The sequence below is a fragment of the Phocoena phocoena genome, chromosome 20 (assembly GCF_963924675.1).
Source record: "Phocoena phocoena chromosome 20, mPhoPho1.1, whole genome shotgun sequence".
In the NCBI taxonomy this organism is placed as follows: domain Eukaryota; kingdom Metazoa; phylum Chordata; class Mammalia; order Artiodactyla; family Phocoenidae; genus Phocoena; species Phocoena phocoena.
This window is the reverse complement of record NC_089238.1, coordinates 12210930-12224950: the sequence shown is the minus strand read 5'-3', so window position 1 is coordinate 12224950 and position 14021 is coordinate 12210930. Positions and strand designations below refer to the sequence as shown.

Here is a 14021-nt window from a genome sequence, read left to right as displayed (position 1 = left end):
AGCCTCGCCCAGCCAACCTTTCCTGGAGTCTGCAGGACACCCCCTTCCACCTCCGCCACCGCCTTCTCCCTTCCTTCTCCCGTTGAATCACGTAATGGCCAGGGCTGTTCCACCTCCAGACTCGAGAGATCACGAAGTGCTAAGTGCCTCTCCATCTCCAACTATCCTCCATTGAGGAAACAGTTGTGCTCACCGTTTCACAGGGAGGAAAACTGAGGCACAGAGAAGCCAAGTTAAAGGTAATGGGGTTCAAAGGTACAGCAAGAATAAAGCAGGACTTGAACTCATTTCTGTCAGACTCCAGCACAGGCACTTTTATTTGCTAAGATATGTGACTGGAGGCTGAATAATAATAGCAAAGTCCATGTATTGAGGGCTTGCTGTGTACTAGATACCATGTTCCCTACATTATTAATCCTGTCATCTTCAAACACCCCTAGGAAATGGGTACCATTATCATTACCACTTTACAGATGAACAAACGAGCCCCAGAGAGGGTAAGTGACTCAGCCAAGGTCACACAGGTGCTCACTTACAGCTTTCTGTGGAAGAAGGGAAAAATAATAATGGATTTTTGAGTGTCTGTTGAAAGGGACAGTCTCCACTACACTGACCAAGACCTAGACCCTGCCTTCCTAAAATCTGGTGAGTTGGCAACTGTTGGAATATTTTGGGAATGCGGACACTGATCTCCTCCCAACTCCCTCCTTTCTTAGTCTTAGAATCAGGCCTGGGGTTCCAGAGGGTGGAGGAGATGTATCTAATGTCTCCCACACCCTTAAATTTCATATTTACAATCTGGCAGTGTTCTAGAACATAACTCTGGAGTCAGACAGTATGTCAGTTAGCTGTTGCCACAATAATGCTGCGTAAGAAACCACCCCCAAACTCAGTGTCTTAAAACACTAAGCATTTATTTAGCCTCGAGTCAGTCTGAGGTCAGCGACTTAGGCTGGGCTTATAGGAGCTTATTCACCAGTTGGGATGGGTAGGGGGATGTTGACTGTTGGTTGCTCTAGCTGACCTTGGCTGTGATGAAGGCCTTGGACCTGGACTAGCCTAGTAGTCTCATGAGCACAGTCAAACACAAGCAAAAACATGCAATGTCTCCTGAGTCCTGGGCTCAGAACTCACCAGCACTTCTACCTAATACTGTTGGTCAAAGCAAGTCATGTGGCCAAACCCAGAGTCAAGGGGTAGGGCATGTCCCCCCACCCTCCTCTTCCATTCCTCCCATCCCCAGAGTGGGAGAACACTGAAGAGTTATATGGCAAAGGGTGTGGCTTATAAGGATGAAAAACTGAGGGCATTAATGCAGTTATTTGATCACAGTGACTACATTTGAATCCTGGTTACTCACTAGCTGTGTGACCTTGGGCAAGTGAATTACCCCCTCTGTGCCTCAGCTTCCTCCTCTGTAAAATAGGCTTAATGGTGCCTTTCTTTACAGAATTAAATTTGTGGGAATTAAGTAAGATAATGCATATAATGTACTGAGCACAGTGCAACTGCTCGATAAATGTGAAGTATTGTTATTACTGCCTTATAGAGTTCTATTGATGACAACGTTAGCTTTCTAACAATAATAACAGTGACAATTTTTTTTTTTTTGCCGCACGGCATGCGGGGTCTCTGTGTCATGTGGGATCTTAGGTCCTCAACCAGAGATCGAACCTGTGACCCTTGCAGTGGAAGCGCTGAGTCTTAACCACTGGACGGCCAGGGAAGTCCCAACAGTGACAATTTGCCGAGCCCCTATCCTGCACTAAACTTGGTGCTTGGCCACAGCTCTATGATGTGGTCAGGGTGAACATTATTGTCATTATTATCGTGTCCCTTCTAAAGACAGAGAAATTGAAGGTGAGAGGGAACAGGACTCACAGCCAGTTGCTCTTAGCAGTGGCACCTCTGAACTCAGGACCTGTTTCTAGCCCTAACCTTCCTCTCCTCATCCCCAGGCCTCACCTTCCCTGATGGCGCAGGTACCAGGGGAAGTGGATAACATGGAGGGGCCGCCAGCCCCTAACAATAACAACCCTGCAGCCCGCTGGGAGAGTCCAGATCGGGGCTGGGAGCGGGAGCAACCAGCCGCCTCCACCGCAGCTGCCTCACTCTTTGAGTGCTCCCGGATCAAGGCCTTGGCAGGTACCTGGAGGAGGGCTGGGGTGCGAGGGTGAGAGGGAAGGAAGGGAGGAAGCTGCTGGGGTGCTGTCTTTGTACCTTGATGGCCTGGAGGATGGGAAGAGAGTTACAGACATTTGGACCTTCCTTGAATCTTTTTTTTTTTTTTTTTTCTTTGCGGTACGAGGGCCTCTCACTGTTGTGGCCTCTCCCATTGCGGAGCACAGGCTCCGGACGCACAGGCTCAGCGGCCATGGCTCACGGGCCCAGCCGCTCTGCAGCATGTGGGATCTTCCCGGACCGGGGCATGAACCCATGTTCCCTGTATCGGCAGGCGGACTCTCAACCACTGCACCACCAGGGAAGCCCTGACCTTGAATTTTTAGACCAGCACTGTCCAATAGAACTTTCCATGATGATGGGATAATGGTCTGTATCTGTGATGTCCAATATACTAACCACTGATACTTGTGGCTGTGAGCACTTGAAATGTGGCCAGTGCTATTTGAGGGATTGAATTTTTAATTTGATTTAGTTTTAATTAATTTAAATTTCAATAGCCACATGTGGCTAGTGGCTGCTGTATGGAGCAGTGCAGCCATAGAACCTTAGAAATGTATCAGTACAATCCCAGAAACGGGGGACTCTCTAAGCGTACTTCTTTAGAATCCCAAAATGCTGAAACCTCGCATCTTAGGACCTTGGAATGTCATACCAAGAGATTCTTTGAACCCAAGACCTTTAGAAGTGGAGACTCGTGCAAACAGAACTTTTAAATCACAGATCTTAAGACATTTTAATCGTTGGCTCCTAGGGTCTTAGAACATCAGAAACTTAAACTCTAATGCACATAGATGCTTAGGGCTTTATAATCCTAAACCTATAGAATTTCAGATTAGAAACGTTTATCCTGAGCACTTTAAGAAAGAATAACCACACATTCATGTTTTTTGCACTGAAACCCTCAGTCTTGGGACAACTGGAATGGTTGGTCACCATACTTGGACGTTTTAGGACAATATAAGCAAAGACCGGAGAACTGTATAGTTAGAGTCTTACGATCCTAGACCTTTGGAACTGTAGGCCCTTGAACTTTAGGACTTTGTATTCACGGGGCTTTAGAACCTCAGAAGTGTTTAATCATCAATATTAAAGTTTTATGAACAAAGACCCTTCAGAGACATGTAACTCCAAATCATAAGCCTTTGAAACATTAGACCCTTAGCACGATGACCCTTAGAATGTTAATATCTCAGAAACATGGAGTGTTATACACATAAAATATATATTGTCAAGAGTCATGAAATCTTAAAATCCAAAAGTCAGAATGAGTTCCCTTAGAATCTCAGAATTTTAGTAACTCAGCATTTGACAATCATGGGATCTTCAATATTAAGATTCTTGGAAACTTATAAGATATCGAGCAGGTTGTTAAACTCAAGGGCCTCTGGGAAAGCAGGTGACATACACGAGTGAGTGGCCTGGGGACTGTGATCGCCCTAGTCACCTGCTCTAGCCATGGGGAAATGCAGGCCCAGAGCTGCTAGCTCCGATGTTTATCTGCAATTTCCCAATCAAAAAAAACAAAAAACAACTTTAAGTGCATAACGTCTGAACAAGATTCAGCCCATGGATTGCTAGCTTCCTCTGGTTTAGACACCTAGAAGAATATAAACATATACTCGTGGAAACTTAAAATTTTTTTTTCTATAAATTTATTTATTTATTTATTTTTGGCTGCACTGGGTCTTTGTTGCTGTGCACGGGCTTTCTCTAGTTGTGGCGAGCAGGGGCTATTCTTCGTTGCGGTGTGCGAGCTTCTCATTGTGGTGTCTTCTCTTGTTGCAGAGCACATGCTCTAGGCACGTGGGCTTCAGTAGTTGCAGCACGTGGGCTCAGTAGTTGTGGCGTGTGGGCTCTAGAGCTCAGGCTCAGTAGTTGTGGTGCACAGGCTTAGTTGCTCTGCGGCATATGGGATCTTCCCGGACCAGGGCTCAAACCCGTGTCCCCTGCATTGGCAGGCAGATTCTTAACCACTGTGCCACCAGGGAAGCCCAAAATTGTACTTTTTAAGAAATTTTATTTTTTATTCCTTTCTTGGCTGTGATGCACGGCACGTGAGATCTTAGTTCCCCAACCAACAATCAAACCTGCGCACCCCCCCGCCTATGTGTTGGAAGTGTGGAGTCTTAACCACTGGACCACCAGGGAAGTCCCAAAATTGTATTTTTAGACTCATAAATTAAAAAACTTGGGAACGTATCTACTTAGAATTCTAGAATTTATTATTTCATCCACAAAATATTTAATCAGTGACTGCTCTGCACCTGGCCTGTCCTGGACAATACGAGAGACATAGTAGTGACTGAGGCAGCCCTGGTCCTGCTCCTCCAGGGCTCCCAGTCCAGTGGGAAATTTAGATCCAGCCCAAAATGATGACCCACAGGGATCAGGGCCGAGATGGGGGAGGCACAGGCAGAGGCCAGATGTGGAAGTTCAGGGCTGTAGGAGACCAGATGAGGGGCCTGATCCTGTCTAGAGAATCAGAGTGCTTTCTGGAGGAAGAGATGGCTGAGCTGAGCCCTAATGGACGAACAAGAGTGAACCCTGGGGAAGAGAGTGGAAGAATATTCCAGAGAGAGGGAACAGAATAGGCAAGACCTCTAGAAGTTGAGAGTGGCTGGAGCGAGGTGGTGAGTAAATGATGGCAGGCAAGGAGCCAGTGGCCACCAGATCTTGAGGGGCCTTGTAGGCCATTCCATATAGTGTGAGGGCACCTGGAGCTATGGTGAGATTTTAAGCAGAGGTGGGATGTGGTAACGTGAGGATCAAGGACTCCTCACCTGTTAGAACCGCTGATTCAGAGAGCACCAGCCCTGGACACCTCAGACAGCATAGAGTCCAGAGAAATGTAGGGACCCAGCTAAGAAAAACAAAAAAAATTCTCATATACTCCCTGTGTCTACTTAATTATTAGAACTATGGTTTTCTGTTCTGTTATGGTTTGTTACGGATATTGAATATATTGTAGTTCCCTGTGCTATGCAGTAGGACCTTGTTGTTTATCCATTCTAGATAAAATAGTTTGCATCTGCTAATCCCAAACTCCCAATCCTTCCCTCCCCCACCCCCCTCCCCCTTGGCAACCACAAGTCTGTTCTCTATATCGGTGAGTCTGTTTCTGTTTCATAGATAAATTCATTTGTGTCGTATTTTAGATTCCACATATAAGTGTTATCACTGAAATATGGTTTTCTTAAATGCACAAAAACACACAACTCTGTTTATATCTCTTATGCCTATGGTTCTCTACAACTAAAACACATTATATTGGATTCCAGACTCAAACCACAAAACCAGTAACTTCAGCTTAACAGTGACTTCGAGATGCTGCTATCCTGCTGTTCAAGATACCAACATGACGTAGACAGCTAGGGTGCATTTTCTTTTGCATCCCTTTGCCCACTTCTCTCATGGTTTTCCTCTATTCACACTAAGGCCAAACCCTTGAGCAGAGTCCTCCGTAATATGTTTTTGCGTGAAGGTGTTTTTTTTTTGGCCGCACTGTGCAGCATGTGGGATCTTAGTTTCCCCACTAGGGATCGAACCCATGCCCCCTGCAGTGGAATCATGGAGTCTTAACCACTGGGCCGCCAGGAAGTCCCTGCATGGAGATATTTTTAAAAATTGTCTGGTCCCATCCATTACAGAGAGTTCCCATAATCATGCTCCACAGTTTTTTGGTTTTTTTTTCTTTTAAATATTTATTTATGTATCTGGCTGCACTGCGTCTTAGTTGTAGCATGCAGGATCTTTTTAGTTGCGTCATGCGGGACCTAGTTCCTGACCAGGAATTGAACCCAGCCCCCTGCAGTGGGAGCACGGAGTCTTAACCGCTGGACCACCAGGGAAGTCCCATGCTCCACAGTTTGTGTGGAGGGCCCTTTCCTCTTTTTTTTTTTTTTTTAATTGGACTATAGTTGCTTCACAATGTTGGAAGCCCCTTTCCTCTTGATCTACTCCTTTATTCTCTTTTAGTCCCATGTCTCACACCAATGTCTTCTCTCCTATAGGCAATCATTCTGATTGTTTTAACGCAAATCTTTTTCTTCGCAACACGTGCGTTGCTAATTAGTTTGCATGTATCCATGTTTGTTTAACTCTAAAAGGTATTACATGACACAGAAAGGCAGATATATTGCGTGTCCAGCATTTCCACAATGAGCACCCCCTTGTAACCAGATCAGGAAACAGAATCTGACAGCCTCAGAGAAGTCCCTCTCAGGCTGCCTTTGTATCATCCCGAGAGTAAACACTGTCCTAGCCAGTGTACATTCATTTTGCTAGCATTTGAATTTTATATAAATGGAATCATGCAGTGGGTACCCTTCTGTGTTTGAGTTCATTCACTCAATATGCTTCTCATGAGATTCACCCATGTCTACCTGTATGTGTAGGGTGTTCCTTTTCATTGCTGTATAGTATTCCACAGTGTGAAAATGCCATGGTTTATCCATTCACCTGTTGATGAGCATTTGGTTTGCTTCTAATTTGGGGATGTCACAAACTAGACTGTTGCAAACTAGTGATTTGTAGTATCACAAACGATTACAGATTATTGCTGCTCTAAATATACATGTTTTGAGAGATATAAGCACTCATTTTTGAGGCTTATACCCACCCAGCAGTGTAATTGTTGGGTCATAAGGTATGTGTATATCTAACTTTAGTAGAAACTTCCAGTTTGTATCATTTTACATTCCCACCAGCAGTGTATGAATGATTCAGTTGTTGTACATCCAACCCTTGGTGTGGTCAGTCTTGTAATTTTAGCCATTCTAATGGGTGTGCATTCTACTGTGGTTTTAATTTGCATTTTCCTGATGACTGAAAACAACTAATGAAGTGGAGCTCCTCTTCATATATTTACTGACTATTTGGATATCCTCCTGTGAAGTGCCCATTCAAGTCTTTTGCCCATTTTCCTATTAATTTTCCTGTCTTTTTCTAATTGTTTTGCAGGTGTTCTTATATATTCTGGGTACAAGTCCTTTGTCTGATATATGTGTTGTGAATATTTTCTCCCACTGTGTGGCTTGCCTTTTCATTCTCTTAACGTTGCCTTTTGATGAACAGTATTTCTTAATTTAAAGGTAGTCTAATTTGATAATTATTTAATCATTATTTCCTGTATGGCTAAAATTCTGTGTCTTGTGTGAGAAATCTTTGCCTACCCCAAGGTCATGGAGATATTCTTTGATGTTTTCTTCTGAAAGCCTTATCGTATTCCTTTACATTTAGATTTACAAGCCAAATGGTATTTAGTATATTTATTATCGTGTACAGTGTGGGTCAAGGTTCTCTTTTTCCCCCACATGGATGTCCAGTTGACTCAGCTCCATTTATTGAAAAGACTTTCCCTACTGAACTGCAATTTCACTTTGTCATAAATCTGGGAGCCCTATACATGTGGGTTTGTACATGCAGGTATTGCTAATCGATGCATGTCTTATCATAGTCTCGATTGCATTTTTTGCATTATGTTCTCATTCAGCGCCATGCCTTATAGCCTCAAGACTCATCCATGTGGCTCTGTGCGCCTCTACTCTGGCTTCTAACTGCTGCATGGAGCTGATGGTGTGCACTCGCCATGTTCCACTTTACCAATAATAGACAACCAGGCTCTCCTCAACCCCCAACCTGTCCCTGCCCCGTCCCCCCTAATAGCACTACACTGAACATTGTCATACATGCTCTTTATAAACCAGTGTGGAAAAGTTTACGGGACATATACATAGGGAAAGAATTGCTGGCTCATGGCGGCTGTGCACTAATTTCATTTGACTCAGTTTGCCTTCCGAATGGCTGCCCCACCAGCAGGCATACTTAGTGTCTCCGGCTTCCTAACTTTTCCCAGACTAATAGCCAACATATCATTTACATATTGTCTCTCTCCATCCCTTCTCTGTAACCAGTAGTAGATAAGGGAGTAGTTAGTTCCTACTCTATGAAAACCTCAATGTATTAAAGATGTGAAAAATTAAAGTGTTATTCTAAGGAAATGCATTTCACTTGTGATTGGTGAGTACCACAGTGGGGAAGAATATATAAATGGCAAAATAATATGAGCACAATGGCAGAGGTAGGACGATTGTCATTTGCCTTGGAGTCTTGACAACCCAAAAGTATGTGTGCCAGCTAGAGGGCCAGGAGGAAGCAGATGGCCCCCTCAAAGGGGGAAAATTGAGGAGAGTTTAATGAAGGGACTATTTAGAGAGGTGTGGAGATTCCTCCCCACCCCAGGGACTGGGGCAGGGCAGGGAGTAGCGAGAGGGGAGAGAGGCATCCCCAGGAGGAGTGGGGGATGTAGGGAGAGGCACCAGGTCCTGGGGAAGCTGGTCAGGCAGGGAGGGAACAAGTCCCTCAGCCCTTTTTCTCTCCTCTCATCTCCTGCTAGCGAAACCCAGCCAGAAGTCTGAGGCCTTTAAGGGCCAGGGAGCCCATTCATATAGTTCACGCCAGCCAGCCTCCCTGGGCTCAGAGTAGGTGCAGAAGAGGGGAGAAGGCACCTGAGGGGCAGACGGAAGACACCCAGTGAGGTAGCCACGCACACTCACCAACACAGTAAACATTCAATGTCGACTTAGGTCAGAAGTGGCACCCTGGGACACATTTGGTTTTCAGCCCCACTGTGTTTTATAAAAACGTAAATCAGTTGCCAACATTTAAAAACAGGGAGGTTTTTATCTCCAGATTTTTGGTACCTCATGGGCTATCATGTGATATGGCAACACTGGGCCTTCATTCCTGTGAGACTCCAGACGCCAGGGCCACGTGGCTGTTGCCCCCTTTTAGGAGGGCCTCGTTCTCTCATGTGGAGCCTGCCTGGCCCTGGTGGGCATTTCAGTTCTGGACCTCAGCTTCATGCTAACGAGATTGTAATCACAAACCCCCAAGTCTCACAGCATAGTCCTCTATAAAGTCACCATCCAGATAGTCCAGGATGTGTTTCTATTAATTTTCTCTGAGGATCATTGAAATGAAGTTACAAAATTAAAAATATTCTCCTGGGTCCTCGTCTTCCAAGCATGAGTTCCCAAACACCCAGGGTCCCCCAGAGCCCACTGAAGAAATCCTGATCTAGTCCTAAACCCTCATTTTGGAAATGGGAAAATGGAGGCCCAAAGAGGAGGGATGTGCTTTTGAAGTCACATAGCTGGTCATCAGTAAAAGCAGGACTGAATCCAGTTGCCCTCATTCTGCACCACGCTGGGGATGCACTCAAGTTCCACTTGGGCCTCAGCATGGACTACAATCTGCTATGGGCATCGCCTTTGGAAGGCAGAATCAACAAATACCCAGTTCAGCGTCTGTTCTGTCATCACTTCCTCGTGTGTGATCGATGTGTTCACACAGGTCCCCCGTCCTATCCAAACAGCACAAAACCCACACTTAGGCAAACAAGATTGCCATTTGGATTTACTGTTCGTTTCTGCGTATTCACTTTCAAATTAGAGGCAAACATTCAAGATCCAACTTGAAGCACAGAAAAAATACAGGTCAGTCAGTGTGTGTTTTCTAGCAATGTGTATTTTCTACTGCCAGAGTCAAATGCAGTAGCTGGTAATGTTACAAATGGTTAATGTTAGGAAATAAAATTATTGGGAGATTTCAAGTGGCTAAAAATGGAAATAAACTGGCAATATAAATCATGATTTCTGCACTCATGGGAAACTTAAAAGTGTGACTGCTAAATTATTTAGTGTTAAAATGCCAACAGTGTCTGTACAGGCTAAGGTGCTGTAACAAGAGACCCAACAATACAGTGGCTTAAAGGAGATAGAAGCGTATTTCTCTCCCCTGGATAGTTCCTACACGAGCAGCCTCATTGGCAAGGAGGCTCTGCTCCAAGCAGTTAGTGTGGGTTCCCAGTTCCTTCTTCCATCCCATGCTCTGTGGACCTTGGTGTTCAAGCTGTGGGAGTCAGGGGAAGAGTGAGGAAGGCCACGCAGGGCTTCCCTGGTGGTGCAGTGGTTAAGAATCAGCCTGCCAATGCAGGGGGCACGGGTTTGAGCCCTGGTCCGGGAAGATCCCACGTGGCGTGGAGCAACTAAGCCTGTGCGCCACAACTACTGAGCCTGCGCTCTAGAGTCCGCGAGCCACAACTACTGAGCCCACGTGCCACAGCTACTGAAGCCCACGTGCCTAGAGCCTGTGCTCCACAACAAGAGGAGCCACCACAATGAGAAGCCCCCCGCACCCCAACGAAGAGTAGTCCCCGCTCACCACAACTAGAGGAAGCCCACGCGCAGCAACGAAGACCCAACACAACCAAAAATAAATAAATAAAATAAATAAATAAAATAAAATAAAAGTGGGCAAATGATTTGCATAGATCATTTCACCAAAGAAGCAATACAAATGGCCAATAAGCATGTGAAAGATGCTCAAAATCTTTCATCATTAGGGAAGTGCAAATCGAAACCACCTTGAGACAGGCTTGTGGTTTGTGCCTTTTAGAAGGCTGAAATCATGGCAGGTCCAGAAACTGACACCCAATTCCATTTCACTGGTATCAAAAAAATATTTCAACTCTTATACTCTCACAGGGAGAATGAACTGTGTACTGGCCACGTAAAAAGTCATTGCTTGGATAGTCTTCTACTTCAAGTTAAGGTCCAAAAAAACTCCAGCTGTGAAAGCCACATAAATGGATTCTAAACTGTACCTCATCTCATAAGTTCTCATGCCTGGAGAAACTAATGTCAACTCATCATGTGATACTAAATTTGTACAATAAATTATGAACCTGGGGGGAAAAAAATCACATTGAGAAACTACTTCACAACCACTGGGTTGACCGTAATTTTAAAAAGGAAAATAACAAGTGGTGGCGAGGATGTGGGGAAATTGGAACCCTTGTACATTGCTGGTGGGAATGTAAAATGGTTCAGCTGCTTTGGGAGACAGTCTGGCATTTCCTCAAAAGGTTAAACGTAGAGTTACCAGATGACCCAGCCATTCCACTCCCAGGGTGATACTCAAGATAACTGAAAACACGTGTCTACACAAAAACTTGTACCTTATTGTTTGTAGCAGTATTGTTCATAATCACCAAAAAGTGGAAACAACCCAAATGTCCATCAGCTGATGGATAGATAAGTAAAATGTAGTATATCCATACAATGGAATATTACTTGACTGTAAAAGGAATCAAGTACTGATACATGCCACAACGTGGACGGGCCTTGAAAACCTCATGCTGAGTGAGAGGAGCCAGACACAAGAGGCCTGCCCGATTCCATTTATGTGACGTATACAGAACAGGTAAATCCTTAGAGACAGGAAATAGATGAATGGTTGCCTAGGGTTAGGAGATGGGAGAATGGGGAGTGACTTCTAATGGGTACAGGGTTTCTTTTTGGGGTGGTAAAAATGTTACTAGATAGAGGTGATGGTTGCACACCTCTGTGAATATACTAAAAGCCACTGAATTTACACCTTAAAAGGGTGAATTTTTAAAAAAAGGGTGAATTTTATAGTATGGGAATGTAGCTCATACTAAAACTGTTATTTTTTTAAAACTTTATTTATTTATTTTTGGCTGCTTTGGATCTTCGTTGCTGCACGTGGGCTTTTTTTAGTTACAGCGAGCGGGGGCTACGGGGGCTACTCTTCGTTGTGGTGCACAGGCTTCTCATCGCGGTGGCTTCTCTTGTTGCAGAGCACGGGCTCTAGGCACGCGGGCTCAGTAGTTGTGGCACACGGGCTTAGTAGCGCCGCGGCATGTGGGATCTTCCACCAGGGAAGTCCCTAAAACTGTCATTAAAAAAAAGAAAATGGGGCGAGAATTCCCTGCCTGGCGGTCCAGTGGTTAGGACCCTGCGCTTCCACTGCAGGGGCATGGGTTCCATCCCTGGCTGGGGAACTAAGATCCCGAATGCCACGCCGCCAAAAAAACAACAACAAAAACGGAAAGAGGGAAGAGAGGTCCCAAACAATTTCTTGGTAAGCAAGCAAGGCGGAAGTTGTACACATTCCCCCTCCCCACCCGCTTAAGTAATCCCGCACCTACTTCTTGCCAGGGATGTGGGAAACCTGGCAGTCCAGCTACTACAGAGGGGGAGATGTGGTTCCTGCTCTCAAGGAACATTCAGTCTAGCATATTCCTTCCTCTTCATTCCCCACAGCTGTCAGTGACTGACTCTTACTTTTTCATCTCTAAATAACTCTCCAGTATGCCTCTTTCTCCCATCCCCTCAGCTTCTGCCCTGGTCCAGCCTCTTCCTCTCCTGGGTCCTTTCCCCAATCCCTTCCTCCCTGGGCTCTGGGCTGCTATTCTTGCCCTCTCTGATGCACCCTTCCCACAGAAGCCAGAGATATTCCTGAGACCCAACTCTCATCCTGTCCTTCTCCCTCCTTAACCCTCTGTGGCTCCCTAGCATATTATGTGTCCCCACTAAACTGAGCTCTGCCCCGTATTCAGAGCCTAGAACAGTGTGGGGCACATAGTGGGTGCTCAGATATTTCCTGAACGAATGAACAGCGCTGACTAGGGTAAGAAACAGGGCAGCTTTCCTGTGGAAGTGACATCTCAGGAAAACTTTAAAGGACAGAGAAGCGGTCTCCAGGTGGGCGTGGGGGGCCAGAGGGGGAGGGCGTCCCAGGTAGGAGGAGCCGCCTGCCTTAAGACCTGATAGTTGCAGGGAGCTGGGCCTGAGCACGATTCGGCTGGGCGGTGGAGGGCTGGGGTGAAGCTGGAAGGGGGAGTTCCTGGAGGAGACGAGGGCTCATCAGGACCTGTCCTTCAGATGAGCGGGAGGCCGTGCAGAAGAAGACCTTCACCAAGTGGGTGAACTCGCACCTCGCTCGCGTTGGCTGCCACATCGGGGACCTCTATGTGGACCTCAGGGATGGCTTCGTGCTCACGCGGCTCCTGGAAGTGCTGTCCGGGGAGCAGCTGGTGAGGGGGCCAGAAGGGCTGGGTAAAGGGGGCGGCCCTAGCGTCTCGGGCTGGACTACTGCAGGCCTGGCTAATGGGTGGATGGACCGACCTAGAAAGGCTGGGTGGGTAAAAGGCACCTCATTTGGGTGGGCTGGGCTATGGCCCAGGGATGGAGCCTGGTTGTGAGGAGCCTGGGGGTGTGGCTTGGAACAGAGACGGGTTTCCGTCAGTGAGGGCTGCCCTTCGGGGCGGGACTCTGGGCTTGAGTGGGGCTCCGCTGGAAGGGGTGCGGCTATTGGAAAAGGGAGGAGCTTTATTAAAAGGAACTGGCCTGGGTATGCGGTAGTAGGAGGCATGGCTAAAAACACGCGCAGAACTCTGTTGTAGGGGGTCTATGGTTGAGGGCGTGGTTGTCATCGAAAGCGTGAGGCCTAGGTCGCGGGAGTCTGGGGGACTAGACGGAACTCTTGTATGGGTGTGGCTTGTTGTATGGGTTGCAGTTGTATTTCTGGGCTTGGATGGGACTTCATCGCAAAGGGTGGTGTTCTGATGGAGCTAGAGATTGATTAAAGGACCAGAGCCCGAAGCTCAGGAAGTCGTGAAGGGCACGGCTATAGAACAAACACCCTTGGAAGGAATAGAGCTATAAGAAAAGAGGAGAGCCCTGGGGTGGGGCGGGTCTTGATAGGAATGGGCGTGGCTCTAGACAGGCACCCGAAAAGGAGAAAGTGAGGGGTGGAACTAGTGGCAAAACGTTGGTGGCCTGGGGCAGAGATCCAATGGAAGGGGCGGGAGTATGGCTACAGGCAGAGGGCGGAGCTTCTAATAAAAGGTGTGGCTATCAGTTTGGAGGTGGAGCTTAAGTTGAAGGGGCGAGGCCAGGAACTTGAAAAAGCCCTGAAAGGACATGACTTGAAAGGTTCTGGCTATGAACAGGGCAGGTCTTCTTTAGAAG

The 14021-nt window shown here is 46.4% G+C and overlaps 1 protein-coding gene and 1 pseudogene across 2 annotated transcripts in view; both read left to right on the top strand.

The window, feature by feature from the left end:
• Positions 1-1973: 1973 nt before the first annotated feature.
• Positions 1974-14021, top strand: part of SPTBN4 (spectrin beta, non-erythrocytic 4) — a 69432-nt gene continuing 57384 nt past the window's right edge. Inside the window, exons 1-2 of the mRNA XM_065899264.1 lie at positions 1974-2145; positions 12933-13084. Of these exons, the coding sequence (XP_065755336.1) occupies positions 1974-2145; positions 12933-13084 (324 nt within the window). The remainder of the gene's footprint in view (positions 2146-12932; positions 13085-14021) is intronic.
• Positions 10654-10934, top strand: LOC136141387 (ATP synthase membrane subunit K, mitochondrial pseudogene; annotated as a pseudogene). Its single transcript, XR_010657734.1, has one exon. The product of XR_010657734.1 is annotated as an ATP synthase membrane subunit K, mitochondrial pseudogene (transcript).